General features: G+C 39.8%; 1 protein-coding gene across 1 annotated transcript in view; it reads left to right on the top strand.

Moving 5' to 3' along the window:
- The window catches only part of FIG4 (FIG4 phosphoinositide 5-phosphatase), a 139,355-nt gene that overhangs the window by 98,072 nt on the left and 17,732 nt on the right, over nucleotides 1-23,551 (top strand). Inside the window, exon 22 of the mRNA XM_060115196.1 lies at nucleotides 1,740-1,826. Coding sequence (XP_059971179.1) covers nucleotides 1,740-1,826 — 87 coding nt within the window. The remainder of the gene's footprint in view (nucleotides 1-1,739; nucleotides 1,827-23,551) is intronic.

Genomic DNA, 23,551 nt, shown 5'->3' with positions numbered 1-23,551 from the left:
GGGATACAGACAGCTGAGGACCTTGTATTCCCTTCGGCTCGGGGTTGGGGTGGAGAGCTGCTGGTGGGAGTGGAGGCTGAGGAGGGAGAAGGAAGCAGTGATGTAGGGGCACCAATTCAGAATGTTATCGACCTTTATTAGGAAGACCTAGCTAAAAGGAGGCGATCTACCAAAAGGTATTCCCTGAAATCACGTATATAATTTTGTGTGTCTGTGTGCACTTGCAAAGATTCATACTTACCAGATTCTCAAAAGAACTCCTCAGCTAGAAATCCTTAAAATGCTGACGAGGCCACTGTAAACACCCGCTCAACCTAATGTATGCATTAAGAAGAATTAATTATTGCAAGTGAACATGGACCCACTTCATCTAAGTTTGGCTTATGTAAACTGTAATATACATGAGCACTAACCTCCAGGTCTTTTTTAAGGAGGGTGTTTGTTTTGCAGAATCCATTGAATTGGATATTTTCAGCTGTCTGCTTCAAACTAGTAAGATCTGCTGTAGAATATATGAAATATAAAAATGTACAGCATTTCTTGACTACAGAAGCACTGGTATGACTGTGCATCACTGTCTTACTGGAAGCCAATTGAGTCATTCAGAACTCAGCCACACCCTCCTCACTCCTGGATACACAGACACGCAGTGACATTCATACAGCTGTCACACTCTGTAGCTCAACTCTTTAGTAGTTAGTTGAAGTGGGCCTTCATAAGCAACATAATCTGGAAGAATGATTTATCTGGGGTTAATGACTGAGTAATATGACTTTATTGCAGAGAGCATAATGTACATGTCAAGGCTGTTCACTTGCTGAAGATAAAAGTTTGGATAAGAGTAATCTAAAAGTTTTTCATAGTGCTGTACTGATTTAATAATTGGTAGTTTCTTCGGCACTTTTCCTGACTTTTAAAAAAAGCTCATAAAAACTACAAACTGCATCCCTGAGGGGAAGATGGGTGCATGTAGCACAGGGCACACTTCAGAGGGGTACACTTGAGAAATATCAGTGGCCCATTGCCAGGCATCCTCTTACCTTGCCGAGCTGGCCTGGGGCGAGTCCCTTTGGCCTTAGCTGCAAGTCTGGATTAGTGTCATTGGGGGCTTCTCTGAGGGGGATGGGGGGCAGTGGTGCTCAGCAGGTGGTCTCCTCAGTCCCCTCCAGCTCAGATGAAAGTACTCTTCTGAGCGGCTGGCATATGTATACCTGGGGATTCCTGTGGTCCTGAGGAAACCAACTCCATGCCCTGGGTGCTTAGCAGCATCCTCGCTCCAGGAGATGGATCCCTAGCCCGCTCTGGCGTTTCCTCGTTGTCCGTCTCACTGCAGACGTCCCCGTCCCGGCCACGGCCTCATGTTGCCCCATGCTTCCTGCCGCTGTCACCCTTAGGTACGCGAGGTCGTACGAGATCATCTCCCGGGCTTCAGGAACATTGTGGCTCAAGTTCTGTATCACGTTTGAGTAAACAGGATGCAACGAAGCACACGTTTTGTTTCATTCCTATGTCCATGGTTACGACTTACATTTTAACCCATTCCTCCTCCTCTTCTTCTCGTAAACCCACTCTAACATCAGGCAGTCATTTACAAATCGAGTCTCGTGTCACATAGGGTACTCTTGTGTGCTTTTCTGACGTAAGCATGTAAGTGTCGTTTGAAGGCCCATATCATTTTGTGCGATCTACTGAATTTGTGGCAGGTAGTTCTTTAGCTTTGTATCTGTTATAATTTGTAGATTTGTGCAGCTGGGGCAGAGTCAACATAAACAAGACAAGAGCAGCCAGCAGTTCTGTTCCAGGTGCCCAGATGGAGTTATAAAATTGTAAGTACTAGATTAGACCTTGTAAAAAAAAATTGTATTCATGCCATTCAGGGTGCTTTTTTTTAAGACTTTATGAGAAAGACATTGTCTTGTCCCCGAATTAGTATAAGCACTAAAGCGTCTCCTCCTGGTGTAATACCGTATCCGAGGAAAACTGGGTAGCTCTGGGGATGGGGAAAAGGTTGGGAGCCTTGCCTGTGCTTGAAATGCACCCTTTGGAGGTGGGACTGGAGTTGGTGGGGGTTTTCCTCCAGAAACTCTGCTCTCCAGTGGATAGCAGTGAGATGAAAAAACAGCTCTGACCCTGGAGACAGGCTCCTCAAATTCAGTGCAAGACCCTTGAGGGCAGGAGTGGTTTGTCTTTTCTAGCTCTATATCTTCACCAGTTCTATTAACTTGCTGTTTAGTGAATAACTTGGAGTTTAGTACATTCTTAAATAAATAGAACTAGGTTCATATCCTGACTTAACACTCTGCCACTTCTTTTTTTTTTTTACCTTGAGCAAGTAATTTAAGTCCTGTAGGGCTCAGTTTACTTATCTGCAAAATGGGTTAATGGTAGCACCTGCTTCATAGGAGGATGGTGAGGCTGAAATGAAATCATGCATACAAAGTGCTGAGATCAGTGTCTGGAATACGTCCTCAATACGTTGTGATCATCACCATTGACCCCTTCTTCTTCATATTTATCATTGTTCTCTGCTTGTTGGGACCAAACAAAGCAAAGGTTGTGACCAGGAGTGGCTCCTGATGCCATATGTTCAGCTGAGTTTCTTCTATAAAAAGGGGTCACTGTGGTGATTAAATGAAGTAGGATATGCAAGGCATCTAGATCAGTGTCTGGCACAGAGTTGACATTTAGTAAATGTTCTCTTCCCTTTTCTTGGTACAACTTTATCAGTTTGTTTAATAAATTATTTGATAGATACTCACTACCTGACTTCTCCATGTACTACATCTGCATGTTCCTAATTGTTAAGAGGCTACTATAGTGATCCAGGCAAAGACTGGTGCCTTAGAGAACAGTGGCTGGGAGGATTTTGGAAATGGGATGAAACTAGGAAATATTAAAAAGTGAAATAGACTGGATAGTGAAATAGTTGGAGATGGGGAAAAGGCCTTACCAAGGATGGCCGTTAGGTTTTTTGGAAACAACAGGTTTGATTCATTCATTCATTTAGCAAATGGTATTGAATACCTATTTGGACCTGTGTTAGGACCATGGACAGCTGCCACTTATCAAGGTAAGGAGCACTGTAGGAGGAACCCGTTTGCCTTTCAAGGGGGATCAAAGTGGCCATGGTTAGGAGGCAGTTGAATCAACTGATCTGAACTCAGAAAAGAGCCTCTGGGAATGTGAATGCATGTTGGTGATAATTAAAGCCTCTGGTTAAAGATGACACCACTTAGGAAAAGAGAATAACAGAGTGAGAAAAGGTCTACAGCTGAGTCTTGAGGGGATCTGAGTTTAATGCTGAGGAGAGAGAGACAGAGCTGGCTAATCAGAGAAGGGGAGGGAAACCAAGACTGTTTTATCACAGCCTCCAAAAGGGCTATTTATCCCTTCTTTCTCTCCCCTTCACTATTTTTTTTCCTCTTTTTTAAAAAACATATGAATGGGCTTCCGTGGTGGCGCAGTGGTTGAGAGTCCGCCTGCTGATGCAGGGGACACGGGTTCGTGCCCCGGTCCGGGAAGATCCCACATGCCGCAGAGCGGCTGGGCCCGTGAGCCATGGCCGCTGAGCCTGCGCGTCCGGAGCCTGTGCTCCGCAATGGGAGAGGCCACAACAGTGAGAGGCCCGCGTACCGCGAAAAAACAAAAAACATATGAACTCCTATTAACTTAGAGACAGTTTTTCTTTTGTAGGTCTAATTAGCATATGGAAGTATGAGCTCCCAAATGAACTGATAAATATGTGGCCAAAGAAGGAAAGTATTTCAATGTGTTAGTAAAGTAAGAGACTCTGTTAACCAAATTGTATTATTCAAATGATTCTTCCATTAAAATAGTATGGCACAACTCAGGAGGAGCAGGTGATGAAGTGAATATAGCATTACAAAATAAAAGGAAAACATGTTCCCGCATTTCCTTCAACACTGTGTCTACTTTGATCTGTAATTAGTCTTGCTGTTAAGTTACTTTTAAATTCCTTTTCTTAAAACAGTGTTGGCTTTTCTGAGTCTTAGCACAGATGAAAACCATGTGAATCTAGGATTTTTTTTAACCTTTTCCACTTAATTAGTAAAGAATCGAACATAAGTGTGTCTTGGTGCAGCATCTTCAGCAGGATAACAAAGCTTGGTAGGCTCTGCATTATGTTGTCATGGCAACTGCCGGAGAGAGTTGTTTTCTGGTGTGTGTGCACGCGTGCTTTAAATTGAAACTGTAACTAGGTTCTTAAAATGTCAGCTATTCAATTTTAAATTTCTAAAGCTATGCCAAAACCAAGAGAAATTAGATTTATATGAGATCCTGGAAATTCTCATCTTATTATGTTTTGGGTTCTGGTATTTTTTTAAATATATTGATAGTAAGTTTATTTTAAGTTTATATACATATGTATCGACTCATCTCTGGACAATTCATAATCTTACCAGTTTTTCTTGAAATTATGAGGCAAACCAATACTCCTTTTCTAAATATGAGGTATACAGCAACCAGTGTAAAATATACTGACAGTAAACAATAGGCAAAGGAGCCAGTGGATTAGGGGCTCCTGAAGCAGAGGTGTGGAAACCTGCATGGGGAGCTGGGCATGGTCACCCAGGCTCTTGCAGGACATTTCCTAGAAGCGGATGTTAAACCCCAAACTAGTCAATGTCTGCACCGGCAGCCCAAACACTCATAGCTGTATTCTGTGTGTGACCCTCCCTTCGACTCATGCCACTCCCTAGGTGTATGGGTGGTGATTAGGGAGAAATGACATCAGCCAACATTTCCTGAGCAGTGTGTGATGGGCACTATGCTATGTACCTTAATTTGTATTAACTCAATTCTCACAGTAACTCTAGGAACTAGGTCTTAACTATCATCTTCATTTTACAGATGGGGAAACTGAAGCACAGAGAAGTTATGTAACTTTCCCAAGGTCAAACAGCTAGCAAGTGGAGGAACCAGGATTCAAACCCAGACGAGCTGGCTGTCCATCACTAAGCTATAAATGCCTAGTGTTACCAGCTGCTCTTATACCCACAGTGGTAAAAATACTGGGTTATTAGTGTGAACAACCCTCATTTTGATCTTCTGACATGATCTGGTTTGTAGGCAGCTCTGTATGCAGACATAATGTTTCAGCCCCATTGAGCTTGAAAATTGTTTTTAATATTTAAAGAGAATATACCTTTATTCTTTTCCTGGTACCCAGCATATTGTCCCAAATGTAGACATGCTTCCTGGGCAAGTATACTTTGCTTGACTCATCCCATGATGTGGAGGTTGTTTAAGCCATCATGAGAACGGTGCTACTGCTATTTAGAGTTACTGTCATCCTATTAAGTTGTAGGTTCTTAGAGGGCAGCCCAGCTTTGTGTTCCCTGGTGCCTCCTGAACAGTACCTAAATTGAGCGCTCAGTAAATGTTTGTTGAAATGTACTGACTCTCACCCCACCACCCCTCCCATTACCATCAGAGCCTGCATGGGGCCCCAGGAGCATCCCTAGAGGCCCACCTCAGCCATCCTTGAACACCTTCTAGTTCTTCCCCTATTCTATGTCCTGCTCATAAACCCTCTGCCCTCTCCTGCCTTCTGACAGAGGAAAAAAGGAAGCACACCAAGGTTTTAGCATTTGTTCTCTCTGTCCTGCTTCCACTTGCACCTGTGACCAAATGCAGAATGAGAAGGGCCTGCATGGAAGGACTCGCTGTGCCAGGGTGGGCGGGGTGCTGTGGAGCCCAGTGGTGATTTGCTGTATTCATGCCAGACCACCCTGCCCTCATTGTACACTCCCACCAGTTCTGAGGAGTTTGTAACTAAGCAGCAAGTGCCAATCAGTGTAGGTTAAAAAGAACATGAACGCTCCTATTATTAGAGCCTGCTATTGCATGGTTCACCTATTCTAGGAACATGTCTCACTTGTTTAAAATTACCTCTAAGAAGTGGTTCAAAATGTAATACATAGCGTTTGGGTAAAATGTGTCTAATTTAGTATTCTTCCAATGCAGGATGAGCTAAAAAAGTGTATTTACTGTTTTAGGACCATAAGGTTGAGTTTATTCCCTAAGTACATCTCACAATAAGTAGCATTTACCGACCTTAGAGGGAATGCCCCTGGGAATGGGCTTCTGCTAGGGGAGGCATTTCACACAAATCAGAGCTGCTGGTACACAGAATTAGGGCACCTTTCCACACCGATGAGGGGAGCATGACACTAGGCCATGATGAGCTCAACTTTGTGGACTTTTCACGGTGTCGTTTTCAGTGATGAGTCCCTACATAAAAGTCACTCTCGGGGGTCCCCCACCCCCGCTCCTGCCTCATTGATTTCATCTAGTCCTCTGCAGATAGCGCTCTTCTCTGCTGCAGGCTAAAGAAGTATTTCTGCCTTAATGGCCTTGTTATCTTTCCCAAACACCCGGGAGTACAGTCTTTAAAGGTTTAAGGATTAGAGCAGTTGGGAGGCAGTGATCAAGGATTAATCAGCTAATTCCCTCCACAGGTGGGAGATGGTAGGTGACAATTCCTCAGCCCAAGGAAACTAGGCTGTGACCTCTTCCCTCACCCCAGAAATTACCATAGAAGTCTTTCTTTCTCTTTGATTCTGGCCTTTACTTTTCTCTCTTTAACCCTCTCGGGCTTTTCTTATAAATACTTTTCTAATTATCTCTTTCTGCTTTCCCCTTACTCCCTATTTCTTTTACTTTTACTTCCTCTCTTTTCCCCTCTTTTTCTTTTGCCATTCTCTCTCCAGCCCCGCCAGGGTATTTTTAGCTCTTTTTATTTTTAAATACAGTAATCTCTCCACAACACAAATTTCCTTCCTGTATTTTCGGACAGTGCTTTTCAGATTGTAATCCTGGACTCATTAGCGGGCCATGAAATTAATTTAGTAGGCCTCCACGTAACAAAATGAAAAAAAACTGAACTGAATCCAATAGAAGGCTCCAGTGCATGGCACATAGTATGGTTAAGTCTTGTTTCATGAAATTTTATTTCTATACATAAATACAGCATTGTGTACCAACTGGCCATGCAAAGTGCATTTCTCACTGTGGATAACAGTCACAGGTTGGATTTATATGAATGAACCTTTTCTGAAACCACATAAATTAAAAATCTTAACTCTGTTCCTTATATCTAGGCACTTAATGAATGTTTGTTGATTGAATGAAAATATGTGTGAATGATTCCTGTTGAGAATAATTAGGCAAAGAGAAGAGAGAGGTCACGAAGAGGGGTCAGGGACAGATGAGAGGTTTCTGTGGTGTATCCAAAGTGGGTAAAATAAATGCAGGCCTTGGAAAATACATTCTTGTTACTCACAGTGAATTGAGAGCTGGGATGACTAAAACAAGGGAAGGAGGGGGCAGGAAGCTACAGCTGAAAGTCAAAATGAAAAGCTGTTAGATGGATAAAGGAAAAACAAAAAAGTTGAATGCCTCTTTGTTTGAATATTATCTACAGTGGCACTATGTATACTGTGTAAAACAAGAAAACTTAATGGAACAGGGTGAATTTTTTGCATCTTTCATAGTAGGCTATCCTGAAAGGTTTCTAGCATATAAGGAATAATAAATGGAAATTTAATTGTAGGTACTTGTATAATTAATGTATCTAAAATGACTTTGATACTTTAAAAATTTGATATATTGACTTTGTTTTTGGTGACTACAAAGCATACCATTTATGGGGATTCTGTAGGTTCACACGAGGACTTGAGTACCTCCCCTTAATATGGGTTTTTCTTTTTTTCCAAGAACCTAGCTAGCACTTCTATAAGGTAAGGTATACTTACCTTCTAGGTAAGGCATTATAGGCATTAAATGACACGTATTTATTGACTGTTCACTATGTTCCAGGTTAGGTGTACGTACAGTAATACACAGTTGAGTGAGATATAGTCCCTGCCTCTGAGGGTTTACATTGACCCGGGGATGGGGTGGGGGGCGGTGTCAGTGATTCCAGATGTAGGAGGTGCTGTGAAGGTGTTAGCAGAGGAGGCTCTGGGGGTGCAGAGAAGAATCCAAATCAGACAGATTCCTGGGCAAGCTGACCCTCAGGCTAAATTCTAAGGGAAAAATGGAGTTGCCCGGTTGAAGAAGGCAGAGAGGGCAGAGGGTCAAGACCACACACCGCTTTTGGAGACTCATATGGAATTCTGTGTCTAGTGCAAGGGGATTGTCAGCAAGGAGGCCAGAGAGACAGACCGGCAGGAGCAAGATCAGAAAGAGATGCTAAGTGAGAGAGAGTGACCCTTGTCCTAGAAGCCTGTTTTAATCAGGGGAGTGATAAAGGTCACTCTGGAAATAGCTTGGAGAATGGATTGGAGAGAGAGAAACAGCATATCTGTTGGAAACATCAGGACAAGAAAGTGATTGGAGTCTGCTTGCTATTGGCAGTTGAAATAAAGAAAGGGATTTATTCTGTAGGCTCTGTAGGGCTTGGTAAATTTTGGTAATGGACTAGATGTGAGGAATGTGTTAGAGGCACGAGTTTTCTAGCTTAGTTGAGTAGGTCTGGTTACCAGGATTGGAAGTACATGACAAACGTAAGTTTGGGAGCTAAGGTCATTCGTTTGCGACAATAATAAGGTCAAGATGATATGTCTGGGGCTCAAGAGGTTTTAGATTAGAGAGATTCAGTAATTTTGTGGATTTTTTTCTGCTCTTGATTTAAAAAGCGAGTAAGTTAAATTTTGTATCTCTCTGATGGGGGTCTGAGTTAAATAGGTTATTATACATGGTTTTTAAATTTTCTTGAGATCCACGGTCTGACTAAAAGGAAAAAAATCCTTCAATTACTGATAGAGATGAAGAATTTATTAGGGTTTTAAATGTATTTTTAGCCCATAAAACACTGACTTGTTTTTTTTACATGAGCAAGCAGGTTAATCCTGGGGGAACAGATTTGCATATCTGATATGGCCATGTGAGGGTTATTACTCATTGGTTTTCTTAGCTCTGCATACAAGAATCACATTTTGTAACTGTTTAACCTTTTATTATTTTGTTAGTTAACCAAATTATCATCAGTTCTGTGTATGGAAGGTGAGTGGGATGGTTTCGGGCAGCTGGAGTGGCCACCGCGCCTTCCTGACAGCCTTTCCTTTTGCACGGTGATGTTGTATGCCCAGGTATGATGTGTTCATTGCCCTTGTCTTCTCTGAGCTTATGCAAGAAGTCTTTCCAGTTAAGATAAAATCTGGGTTGAAATACAACAAAAACCATTTTAATTTTATATTTAAATGTAGGTCTGTCGTCCTGCGTGTGACTCAGAACCCCTTGGGGCTTTTACACATGATTTTAAAAATAAAGTACATATCCCATCAAGTCCTAATTGTGTTCAAAATCCACCAACAGGCATCACTAGTCTTTTAATGTTGTATCATAATTTTCTGTGGTTAACATTTTAGTATTATTATTCATTTCCCTTATGGTTTTATGAAGAAATTTGAAGAATACTACCATGCAAATCAATGACATTATTTTCAAAATTAAAGATGCGCTCATATTTTGTAATCACCCTTCTTCCATCCCTCCCAATTTACGGGAACAGAAAGTCCTTGGTTAAAAAAAAAGAAAAAAAAAAACCCCACTATGTGGTATTTTTAATCTGAAATTAATCTAAAAAAAACTGTTAGTTACTTGAGGCAAGGCTTAACTGCCTTTGGGTCCCCAGTCCCTAGCATAATACCTTGTGTGCAGTAAGCATTAAATAAATTATGAATGAATAATATTTGATATTCAGTAGTTTTACCTCTTTAAGGAATATCATGCAGTAGTTAAGTGTGAGGGAGAAAAAGGGAGAAATGTCAGTGTTAACAAATTGAAGCAAACGGCAAGACAAATGATAAATATTTGTAAGTTTTTATTTCACTATAGTATATTTTCAGTTTTAGATGTAACAACAGTTCTTGGCAGGTCTCTCATGATTTTCTCAATTGACAAACCATTGATGTCCTTATTAGTTAATTTATACATTATGTTAGTAGGACAGGCTAAAATAGGATCATGATTTTCTTTTTAAATTTAATTTTGTCCAGCTTTATTAAGATATAATTGACATATAGCATGTGTAAGTTTAAGGTGTACAATGTAATGATTTGATATCTGTATATACTGCAAAACAGTCACCATAATAAGGTTAGTTAACACATCCATCACCTCACCTAGTTAAAACTGCGTGTGTGTGTGTGTGTGTGGTGAGAACTTTTAAAATCTATTCTTAGCAACTTTCAATACACAATACAGTCTATCATTAACTATAGTCACCATGCTGTACATTACATCTCCAGAACTTATTTATCTTATGAGTTTGTACCTTTCGACCACCTTCACTCATTTCCCCTATCCCTCACCCCATGTCTCTGGCAACTACCTACCAATCTGTTCTGTTTCTATGAGTTCAGTTTTTGTTTTTGTTTTTGTTTCGGAGGGGGTGGTTAAGATTTTACGTATTAGTGAGATCATATGGTATTTTTCTTTGTCTGTCTGACTTCACTGAGGCATAATGTCCTCAAGGTCCGTCCATTTAACAAAAGGCAAGATTTCCTTTTTTTTTTATAGCTGAATAATATTCTTTGTGTATGTATAACACATCTTTATCCATTCATCCATTGATGGACACTTAGGTTGCTTTCATGTCTTGTCTATTGTAATTAATGCTGCAATGAACAGGGGGGTACATATATCTTTTTGAGTTAGTGTTTTTGTTTTCTTCAAATAAATAGCCAGAATTGTGATTGCTGAATCATATGGTAGTTCTATTTTGAATTTTTAGGGGAACCTCCATACTGTTTTCCATAGTAGCTGCACCAGTTTATATTTCCATTAATATGTACAAGGGTTCCCTTTTCTCCACATTCTTGCCAGCACTTGTTATCTCTTTTTTTTTTAATATAAATTTATTTTTGGCTGCATTGGGTCTTCGTTGCTGCACGTGGGCTTTCCCTAGTTGCAGTGAGCGGGGGCTACTCTTCATTGTGGTGCATGGGCTTCTCATTGCAGTGGCTTCTCTTGTGGCAGAGCACAGGCTCTAGGCACATGGGCTTCAGTAGTTGTGGCTCATGGGCTCTAGAGCTCAGGCTCAGTAGTTGTGGCACATGGGCTTAGTTGCTCTGCAGCATGTGGGATCTTCCTGGACCAGGGTTCGAACCCGTGTCCCCTGCATTGGCAGGTGGATTCCTAACTACTGCACCACCAAGGAAGCCCTCTCTCTCCTTTTTGATAATATTCTAATAGGTGGGAGGTGATATCTCATCATGGTTTTGATTTTCATTTCCCTGATGATTAGTGATGTTGAGCACCTTTTCATGTTCCTGTTGGCCACTTGTATGTCTTCTTTGGAAAAATATCTGTTCGAGTCCTTTGCCCATTTTTTAGTTGGATTATTCGTTTTTGTGCTCTTGAGTGGTATGAGTTGCCTATATACCTTGGCCATTAACCCCTTATGAGATTACGTGGTTTGCAAATACTCTCTTATCCCGTAGGTTGCCTTTCCATTTTGTTGATCACTTCTCTTACTGTGCAGAAGCTTTTAGTTGGATGTAGCCCCATTTGCTTATTGTTGCTTCTGTTGCTTGTGCTTTTGTTGCCATATCCACAAAATCATTGACAAGACGGATATCAAGGAGCTTTTCTCCTATGTTTTATTCTAAGAGTTTCATGGTTTCAGGCCCAACATTTAAATCTTTAATCCAATTCTGCTTTTGTGTGTGATGTAAGAAAGGGGTTCATTTTCAATTTCTTTTGGATGTGAATATCCAGTTTTCCCAGCATTATTTATTGAAGAGATTATCTTTTCTCCATTGACTATTCTTGGCTCCCTGGTCAAGTATTACTAGACTATGTATGGATAGGTTTATTTCTGAGCTCTCAGTTCTGTTCCCTCAGCCTATGTGTCTGTTTTTATGCCAGTACCATACTGTTTTGATTATCAATAGCTTAGTAATATGGTTTGAAATCAGAAAGCGTGATGCCTCCAGTTTTTGTTTCTGTTTTTTTTTTAATATTTATTTATTTATTTATTTGGCCGCGCCGGTTCTTAGTTGCAGCATGTAGGATTGTCATTGCTGTGTGGGGGATCTTTTAGCTGTGGCATGTGAGCTCTTAGTTGTGGCATGTGGAATCTAGTTCCCTGACCAGGGATCAAACCCAGGCCCCCTGCATTGGGATCCTGGAGTCTTAACCACTGGACCACAGGGAAGTCCCGATGCCTCCAGTTTTGTTTGTTTTTAATTCTTCTTTCTCAGGATTGCTTTGGCTTTTTGGGATCTTCTGTGGTTCCATAAAAAATTTTGAATCATTTGTTTTATTTCTATAAAAAATGCCATTGGAATGTTAGAGATTGTAATGAATCTATAATTACTTTTTAACATTATTTATTCTTCCAGACCATGAACACTGGATACTTTCCATTGAATTATGTTTTCTTCAGTTTCTTTCATCAGTTTCATATAGTTTTCATTGTACAGCTCTTTTACCTCCTTGGTTAAATTTATTCCTAAGTACTTTATTGTTTTTGATGCTTTTGTAAAGGGGACTGTTTTATTTCTTTTTCAGATAATTCATTGTTAGTGTATAGAAACTTAACTGGTTTTTTATATCTTGATTTATTATCCTGCAAATTTACTGAATCCATTTATCAGTTTTTTCCTGGAGTTTTGAGGATTTTCTATCTATATATCAGCTGCAAATAGGAGTAATTTTACTTCATCCTTTCTGATTTGGATCCCTTTTACCTCTTATTCTTGCCTTATTGTTCTGGCTAGGATTTCCAGTACTGTGTTGAATAGGAGTGGTGAGAGTGGGCACCCTTGTCTTGTTCCTTCCTGATCTTAGAGGAAAATCTTTCAACCTTTTATCCTTGAGTCTGTTAGCTGTGGGCTTTTCATATATGGTCTTTATTATGTGGAGGTATGTCCCTTCTATACACAGCTTGTTGAGAGTTTTTATCATGAATGGATGTTGAATTTTGTCACATGCATCTATTGAGATGTCATGTGATTTTTGTCTTTCATTCTATTAATGTGATGTATCACATTTATTGAGTTGCATATGTTGAACCATCCTTGGATTCCAAGGATGAATCCCACGTGATCATGGTGTATAATAACTTTAATGTACTGTTGAATTTGATTTGCTAGCATTTTGTTGAGAATTTTTGTACCTATATTCATTGATGATATCGGCCTGTAGTTTTCTTTTCTCGTAATGTCCTCATCTGGCCTTAGTATCAGGGTAATGCTGGCCTCATAAAATGAGTTTGGGAGTGTTCCCTCTTAAATTTTTTAGAATTGTTTGAGAGATTGGTATTAATTCTTCTGTAAATTTTTGGTAGAAATCACCAGTGAAACCATCTGGTCCTGGGCTTGCTTTGTTGGGAGGTTTTTATTACTATAATGAGTAAAAAGATTCAATCTTTTTACTCATTATTAGTACAAATTTTCCATTTCTTCATGATTCAGCCTTGGTAGGTTGTATGTTTCTAGGAATTTATCCAGTTCTTCTAGATTTTCCAGTTTGTTGGTGTGTATCAGTTGTTTATAGTTGTCTTGTATGAGCCTTTGTATTTCCGTGATATCAGTTGTAATGTCTCCTCTTTCATGTATAATTTTATTGATTTTGGTCCTCTTTCCTCCTTGGTTATTATAGCTGAAAATTTATGTATTTTGTTTACATTTTCAGAGAACCAGCCTTTGGTTTTGTTAATCTTTTCCATTATTTTCCTATTCTCTATTTCATTATTTCTGCTTTAATCTTTATTATTTCCTACCTTCTGCTAACTTCTGGTTTAGTTTGTTCTTTTTCTAGTTCCTTGAGGTGTAAAGTTAGATTGAGATCTTTCTTTTTTCTTGATAAATGTGTTTCTCTCTGTAAACTTGCCTCTTAGAACTTCTTTTGCTGCATCCCATGAGTTTTTTGGTATGTTAGTTTATATTCTTGTTTGTCTCAATATGTTTTACTTCCCTTTTGATTTCTTCTTTGATCCATTGGCTGTTCAGGAGTGTGTTTTGTTTTTTTTGGTTTTTTTGTTTTTGCTGTATGTGGGCCTCTCACCGTTGTGGCCTCTCCCGCTGTGGAGCACAGGCTCTGGACGCCCAGGCTTAGTGGCCATGGCTCACAGGCCCAGCCGCTCAGCAGCATGTGGGATCTTCCCAGACCAGGGCACTAACCCGTGTCCCCTGCATTGGCAGGCAGACTCTCAACCACTGCGCCACCAGGGAAGCCCAATCCATTTACGTTTAAAGAAATTATTCATAGGTAAGGACTTACTATTGCCATTTTGTTCATTGTTTTGTAGATCTTTTGTTCCTTTCTTCCTCTCTTGCTGTCTTCCTCTGTGATTTGATGACTTTTTGTAGCAATATACTTTGACTCCTTTATCACAGTCTTTTTTGTGTCTACTACAGATTTTTCCCTGTGGTTACCACGATACTTACAGAAGATATATTTGTAGCATCCTATTTTAAGGTGATAATAACTTCAATAGCATGCAGAAACTTTATACTTTTACATCTCCCCCGCCACCTGTTATGTGGCAGTAGGTTACTGATGGTATGATTTACACCTTTTTAATATTATATACTCAATAACAAATTATTCTAGTTATGGTTATTTTTAATACTTTTTTTTAACTTTCAAAGTAGAGTTGCATGCGAATTATGCACCACCATTACAACATTAGAGAATCTGACTTTGACTATATATTTATATTACCAGTGAGATTTATACATTCATATGTTTTCAGTGTTAATTAGCATCCTTTTATTTCCACTGCCCAGCAAGCTCCCTGGCCAGACAGGGCCACCAGCTCAGCTCTGCAGATGTAAAGAGCCTCTGGCTGGGATCTGTGTTCACTTGTAGCTGCAGGGAGGAATATGTTCTGCCAGGATTTGAGTGCTGATTACTGTAAGCCCTGCCTCTCTTCTCCGTTTCCCTCTGATTCTCCATGATCAAGCTCCAGAGGTTTCCCCAGTGATCCCTGTGAGGTGAGACCCAAGTGGGCCCCGTGGGAAGTACCCTGCAGGACTGGGGGAGCTGGATATTTACTTTGGGCTCTTTTTCCCCCCACTGTAGAAACTACAGACCTGGGGGCCCTCTTGTGTGGCCTTGTGACTATCCAGGGGATGAGCAGTGCAGTCAGAGTGTAGCCATTCCTCTTATTCTTCTAATGCTTTCCTTCTTGGTCTCTGTGGGTCCAGGGGGGTGCTTCCACTTCACCCCCTGGATTCTGGGATTTTCACAGTGGTGACTTGTCTAAGGATAGTTGGTTTTCTTGTGAGGGGGATGATGTTGGGGACAACCTACATTGCCATCTTGATGCATGATTTTCTTATTTTCAGTTCAAATTGCTGAAGCTCTTCAAAAGAATCCCTTGATCAACAGGCCTAGAACTGAATCAAGATTTCTTGATTTCCATTTGCCTATTGTTTCTAAATACATGAAACCCTAAAAGTTTTGCTTTTTGTATTTAACTTACTCTTAGAATCTTACAATTTAAAAAAATTATGGCAGTTTGATCTCAGTTGGAAAGAAGGGAAATTTTTACATTAAAAAAATCTTCCTTCTCAAACCCACTTTCCATTTGCTTGCAAAAACACTCTTTATAAGATGGTTTACATCCATTAGTAAAGGGTCACAGTTTCTATTCTGTATGTGTGATGTCACCAAAACACTAATTAAGCCCCAGAATATCTGAATAAAATGTATCCTGTCCTTATGCTGGAAAAAAGAGGACTTGAGACTATCTTGACTTTCTTAACCATTTTGTTTTACTATTTATAATTGTGTTAGAAGTTCATTACTTAATGTCAAAATTAAGTCAGTGCTTTTTAAGCATTGTACATCAAAGTAGTATCTCTTTAAAGATAAAACTTACAGGCTTATTTCAAAAGATGAATAGCTAAATTGGTAGTTCCTTTATCTGTGGTTAGAAAATAGGAAAGTAAATTGACTAAATAGTTAATATGTTCAGATACATTTACTTTCAGTAATAGAGTTAGGGAAAAAAACTCTGACATCTTTTTGGGAAACTCTAAAATTATATTTGAAGCTTCTCAAACCAATAACTTTGTCCTTTATACTCTCTTCTACTCATTATTACTCTTACTTGTCCAAAGGTTTTGCTTTTACTTGTTTCAAACAGTTTTAACACAGTAGATATTATTCTTCTTGGATTTTCTCATGCTGTAACAAAATCAGTTATTGGTTTATTTATATATCACGTAGATGGTATCATTAAATTGAATTGTTTACTAGTTTATTTTTCATTTTAGCACTTAATTTGTTTTTACATATGGAATCTTGGATATTTCCCAACAGTCTCATATGAGAAAATCAATTGGTGTCATCTGAATTCTTCACATACTTCTTTCCTCCCAAAAGCCATCTGTAATGGCTTCTAGAGATACATAGATAGTCAGATTTGTGTGGAAAGGTGCAAGACAGCATTCTCAGAATGTCCCATTCGTGTACACATGTGTGTTTAGCATGTTAGGACTGTGAAATTTGGGAACTGGAAGATGTATAGGGGTCACTGGACTCAGTCCTATGATTTTCTAAGAAAACAAGGCCTGGAGAGGGTCTGCAGCTCATTCAGAGTTACAGAACTCTTAAGTGATTGATAAAGCCGGGACTCAACTTCACTTCTTTGGGACTTAAACCCAAAGTCCAGTAACATGATAGCCTGAGCCAGGCAGCTGGAATTCCTCCAACCCCATACTCCTATTGGGTAAAGCTAAAAGTGGGGGAGCCTCCCACAGGCAGCATGGACAGTAACAAATAGTGACAACTAGCACCTTGTCACCAAAGGAAGAAAAAGAAAACAGTAAAAAGCATAAAGCACTGAGCCTCAAAATGTGGTTTGCAAACTCCTGGGGAGTCCTCCAGCCCCCACTGAGTCAAGTCCTTCTCTGGCCTGGCTCCTATAATGAATGCACCTCCATCCCAGGCAGGCCTTCAGCATTGGAAGGGCCATGAGGGAAGGGGCAAGGGCCTGGGAAGGCGGGGGCAGGGAGGCAGGCCAGTTACACTTAATAATTTTTATTGCTTCATTAAGTATCAACCCTTGAATGTATGTCTTTCTAGTATTCTTTGGGGCAGAATGGGAGATATACAAGAGAAGTCTTTTATGTGTATCAAAATATGATGGTTGTCGAGGAAAAGCACATGTGAGAGCTGAACTCATCACTTTTTTCACAGAACACCAATTAAAATAATGACTGACAAACTATGGTTCTTCAGACGAGTATTTGGCAGACACTTTTTCAAAAATGAACAGAGTAAGCCTGTCACTTCAAGAAAAACAATTGAAAGTATTTGTTACAAGTGATAAAGTTAGATATTTCAAGCCAAAATCAGAATTTTGGAAAACTTGTATCCACCGTCATTAGCAATACTTAAAGGTTTTTCTGGTGAGATTGGTAACAATCTTAACAAATGTGATTTTTTTTGATATTGTGTAATGAAATGCCTTACATTTGGAGGATCTTCATAACTCAGTGGGTCAATATTGCCCAAATGACCAATGCATGCTATTAAAAAAATCATCCATGAATAAGAAAACCCATTCCAAGTGTAAGACAGACCAATGGGTTTTAAGATAAAAGCATATGAAAAGTTCAATGACATGATTTCAGATTCTACACTGCAACTAACCTTTAAGAAATTTGTCAAATTTTGATGTAGCATCAAAGAAAAATACCCTCAATTATCTGGGAAGACTATTAAAATACTTCTTCCTGGGCTTCCCTGGTGGCGCAGTGGTTGGGAGTCCGCCTGCCGATGCAGGGGACACGGGTTCGTGCCCCGGTCCGGGAAGATCCCACATGCCGCAGAGCGGCTAGGCCCGTGAGCCATGGCCGCTGAGCCTGCGCGTCCGGAGCCTGTGCTCTGCAACGGGAGAGGCCACAACAGTAAGAGGCCACAACAGTAAGAGGCCCACATACCGCAAAAAACAACAACAACAAAAAAAATGTCTCTGTGAGGTCAGATTTTCCTCATTATACTTCAGCCAAAACAATGTATTATGACTGATTCAGCCAGAAGCAGATTTGAGAATTCAGTTGTTTTCTATTATACCAGACATTGAAGAGGTTTGCTAACATGTAAAATATCACTTCCTTTTAAATTTTCTTTTCTTTTGGAAAATATTTTTCATTAAACTATGTTAATATTTATTAGGTTTATTATTTTTAAATTTTATTTTTATATTTATTTTTGGCTGCGTTGGGTCTTCCTTGCTGCACGTGAGCTTTCTCTAGTTGCAGCAAACGGGGGCTACTCTTCATTGTGGTGCACAGGCTTCATACTGTGGTGGCTTCTCTTGTTGTGGAGCATGCTCTAGGTGTGCAGGCTTCAGTAGTTATGGCTCTCAGGCTCTAGAGCACAGGCTCAGTAACTGTGGCACATGTGTTTAGCTGCTCCATGGCATGTGGGATCTTCGCAGACCAGGGCTCAAACCCATGTCCCCTGCATTGGCAGGCAGATTCTTAACCACTGTACCACCAGGGAAGTCCCTATTATTGTTACTTTTTTTTTTTTTGCTGTACACAGGCCTCTCACTGTTGTGGCCTCTCCCGTTGAGGAGCACAGGCTCCGGACGCGCAGGCTCAGCAGCCATGGCTCACGGCCTAGCCACTCCACGGCACGTGGGATCTTCCCGGATCTGGGCACGAACCCGTGTCCCCTGCATCTGCAGGAGGACTCTCAACCACTGCACCACCAGGGAAGCCCTATTGTTACTTTTAAGTGAATTAATAGATTTTAAAAATTTCTCATACTGTAGATATAACCCAATAAACCAAAGCTTTTTGGGATCCTAAATAATGCTTTTAAGAGTATAAAGGGGTCCTGAGACTAAAAAGGTGTAGAATATTTGACCATTTATGTCAGTATGCAGCACTAAGGCAACCAAGGCATTACTACATTATAGCTTTGTTCAGTCCTTACCAGAGTGATATTCCTGACCGGTTGAAGAAATGTTTCTTTTCTATAGTTTTTTGTTTAAGGAATTAAGGAAGCAGATAGTTCTGAGACCCTCTGATTCACTGGTTCCTTTATTCATTTGCTCACTCCTTCATTCAATGGCTTTTTTCACAGAAGTAGAACAAAAAGTTTTTAAATTTGTATGGAAACACAAAAGACCCCAAATAGCCAAAGCAATCCTGAGAAAGAAAAACAGAGCTGGAGGAATCAGGCCCCTGACTTCAGACTATACTTGCAAAGCTACAGTTATCAAAACAAAGACATACAGGTCGGTGGAACAGGATAGAAAGCCCAGAAATAAACCTACACATCTATGGCCAATTAATCTATGACAAAGGAGGCAAGAATATACAATGGAGAAAAGACAGTCTCTTTAATAAGTGGTGCTGGGTAAACTGGACAGCTGCATATCAAAGAAAGGGAGTGTTCTAATTTCAAACACCATACACAAAAATAAACTCAAAATGGATCAAAGACCTAAATGTAAGACTGGATGCTATAAAGCTCCTAGAGGAAAACATAGGCAGAACGCTCATTAACATAAATTGCAGTAATATCTTCTTTGATCCATCTCCTTGAGTAAACAATAAAGTAAACAAGTGGGACCTAATTAAACTTAAAGCTTCTGCACAGCAAAGGAAACCATAAACAAAATGAAAAGACAACCCACAGAACGGGAGAAAATATTTGCAAACAAAGTGACCGACAAGGGATTCATCTCCAAAATATACAAACAGCTCCATATCAAAAAAACAAACAACCCAATCAAAAAATGGCAGAAGATCTAAATAGACATTTCTCCAAAGAAGACGTACAGATGGTCAAAAAGCACATGAAAAGATGCTCAACATCAATAACTATCAGAGAAATGCGAATCAAAACTACAATGAGGTATCACCTCACACCAGTCAGAATGGACATTATTTTAAAAATCAACAAATAATGCTGAAAAGGGTGTGGAGAACGGGAACCCTCCTACACCGTTGGTGGGAATGTAAATTGGTACAACCACTGTGGAGAACAGTATGGAGGTTCCTTAAAAAACTAAAAATAGAACTAGCATATGATCCAGCAGTCCCACTCCTGGGCATATACCCTGAGAAAACCATAATTCGAAAAGATACATGCACCCAATGTTCAGAGCAGCACTATTCACAATAGCCAAGACATGGAAGCAACCTAAACGTCCATGGACAAAGGAATGGATAAAGAAGATGTATATATATACCATAAGTTTGTTTTATTACTCAACCATAAAAGAGAATGAAATAATGCCATTTGCAGCAACATGGATGGACCTAGAGATCATCATACTAAGTGAAGTCAGATAGAGAAAGACAAATATCATATGATATCACTCATGTGGAATCTAATTTTTTAAAAAATGATACAATTCTTTTTTTTTTCTACAAAACAAACAGATGTATAGAAAACAAATTTATGGTTACCAAAGGGGAAATGTTGGGGGGAGGGAAAAATCAGGAGCTTAGGATGAACATACACATACACTGCTATTTATAAGATAGATAACCAGCAAGGACTTACTGTAGAACTCAGGGAACTCTATTCAGTATTCTGCGATAACCTATATGAGAAGAATCTGAAAAAAAATGAATATATGTATATGTATAACTGAATCACTTTGCTGTACAACTGAAACTAACACAACATTGTAAATCAACTATACTCCAATAAAATTAAAAAATTACATAGAGTGCTTACTGTATGGCAGAAGTCACAGGGAAGGATACAAATATGCACTAGAATGTTGCCTGTTTAATCACAACAGATGGTCTTCCTCCTGCACTACACACACTGAAAGCCCCAAGGGGTGTAAGAGCCAAACTGTTTTTTCACTGGTAGAATAAATTGTTTAATGCCTTCGGCAAAGAGCCCTTGCCACAAAGCTCATTAGTGAAGTTACATCATGAAAGTTCTCTCTCATCTTATTAAAATATAAAATTGATTCAGAAGTGAGAACATATACTCACAAATACGTTCTGCAAAAGATAAGTCTTTGTCTCAGGGAAGATGCTTGTGGGCTTGGCTGTCTGTGATTGTTGCAGTTCCCTCAGTATCAGAAAGAGTGTGATGCAGAGAAGCAGTCTGTTAAGAACAGAAAGAGCCCTGAGAAATGAGATTATGTTCTCTGAATACCCAAGGGCATGCTTACATTTTACTTTTCAGATAAGATGCTTAGAAAGGTTTTATTTACTTAAACCGAGCTGCTAAAATTTTGCAGACCTTTCTCATGTGCAGACTTGGTTAATTTTTCATGTCACATGAAGTGTTGAGATAGCTAGGAGTATTTATCTCAGAGCTTAGAATCATGTGATCATTCCCTCAAGTAATACTTGAATTACTGTCCAGTGAAGCAGGGCTTTTTCAAGTTGTTTTGAGATCAATAAGTGGAACATATAGGGAGGAAGATTTAGGGTCACTGAAGAGAAAACCTTTCCAACAATTAGAGCTATCAACAATGACATGTATGGATGGACCTAGAGACTGTCATACAAGTGAAGAAAGTCAGAAAGAGAAAAACAGATATCGTATATTAACATATATGTATGTGGAATCTAGAAAAATGGTACAGATGAACCGGGTTGCAAGGCAGAAATAGAGACACAGATGTAGAGAACAAACGTATGGACACCAAGGGGGGAAAGCGGGATGGGGGTGGTGGTGGTGGGATGAATGGGGAGATTGGGATTGACATGTGTACACTAATATGTATAAAACAGATAACCAATAAGAACCTGCTATATAAAAAATAAAATAAAAATTCCAAAAAACAATGACATGTAAACATTCCATTATGAAAAGTCATGAGTTCTTCTATCACTGAGAGTCCTCAAATAGAGGCTGGATAACCTTCTACCAGCAGTGTTGTAGAGTTTCTTCTTGTAATCTGAGGTTGGATAAGATGATTTGGAAGGAAGGTCATCTCTGGGATTCTGTAATTATCATTATCACAGCCATGAGACATCTGCTGGGTGGGATCATTAGCAGAAAGTACGTGATTTATTCATCACATATTTATTAAGCACCTACTATGTGTCAGACACTGGACTAGACACTAGACTAGAACACTATGTGTTCTAGACACTGGAGATTCAGTAAAGAACAAGACTGACAAGGTCTCTCAAGGCACTTATGTCCTAAGATAGGCAGACAAGCACTGAACTAATAAACAAGACAATTTCATATTAGGATAAATGCCTTAAAGAGCACAAACCAGGATGATGGGAGAGAGTGGTTGGGGCAGGTAAGAGTCAGGAGCTGCTTTAAATTAGGTTTTGAGGAAAGTCTCCTTGAGGAGTTGAGGTTTGAACTGAGACCTGAATGCAGAGGAGGTGTCTGTCCTGAGATGACTGGGGAAGAGTGTTCAAAGCAGAGAGAACATACGCAGAAGACCAGGGCAGAAACAAGCTTGGCATATTTAAGAAGCAAACAGAAGACACAGAGATGGCCAACAGACACATGAAAAGATGCTCAACCGCTAATTATTAGAGAAGTGAAAATCAAAAATACATTGAGGTATCACCTCACACCAGTCAGAATGGCCACCATCAAATGTCTACAAACAGGGCTTCCCTGGTGGCGCAGTGGTTGAGAGTCCGCCTGCCGATGCAGGGGACACGGGTTTGTGCCCCGGTCTGGGAAGATCCCACATGCTGCGGAGTGGCTGGGCCCGTGAGCCATGGCCGCTGAGCCTGCGTGTCTGGAGCCTGTGCTCCGCAACGGGAGAGGCCACAGTGGTGAGAGGCCCGCGTACCACACACACACACACACACACACAAAAGTCTACAAACAATAAATGCTGGAGAGGATGTGGAGAAAAGGGAACTGTCCTACACTGTTGGTGGGAATGTAAGTTGGTACAGTCACTGTGGAGAACGGTGTGGAGGTTCCTTAAAAAAACTAAAAGTTGCCATATGATCCAGCAGTCCCACTCCTGGGCACATATATGGAGAAAACCATATATACTTCAAAAAGATACATGCGCCCCAAGTTCATTGCAGCAGTATTTACAATAGCCAAGTCATGGAAGCAACCTAACTGTCCATCCACAGAGGAATGAATAAAGAAGATGTACATATATACAACGGAACGTTACTCAGCCAGAAAAAAAGAACAAAATAATGCCATTTGCAGCAACGTGGATGGACCTAGAGATTATCATACTAAGTGAAGTAAGACAGGGAAAGACAAATATCATATATCACTTATATGTGGAATCTAAAAAAAATGATACAAATGAACTTATTTACAAAAAGAAAAAGACTCATAGATATAGAAAACAAACTTATGGTTACCAAAGGGGAAGGTAGTGGGGGGAGAGAAAAATTAGGGGTTTGGGATTAACAGATACACACTATTATATATAAAATAAACAATAAGGTCCTACTGTATAGCACAGGGAACTATATTCAATATCTTGTAATAACCTATAATGGAAAAGAATCTGAAAAAGAATGTGTGTAAGCATAAAACTGAATCGCTTTGCTGTACACCAGAAACTAACATTGTAAATCAACTATACTTCAATTTTTTGAAAGCATATAGATTAAAATACAGCAAA

Source organism: Mesoplodon densirostris, chromosome 12, assembly GCF_025265405.1.
Source record: "Mesoplodon densirostris isolate mMesDen1 chromosome 12, mMesDen1 primary haplotype, whole genome shotgun sequence".
Taxonomy (NCBI): domain Eukaryota; kingdom Metazoa; phylum Chordata; class Mammalia; order Artiodactyla; family Ziphiidae; genus Mesoplodon; species Mesoplodon densirostris.
This window is presented reverse-complemented; position numbering and strand designations above follow the sequence as displayed.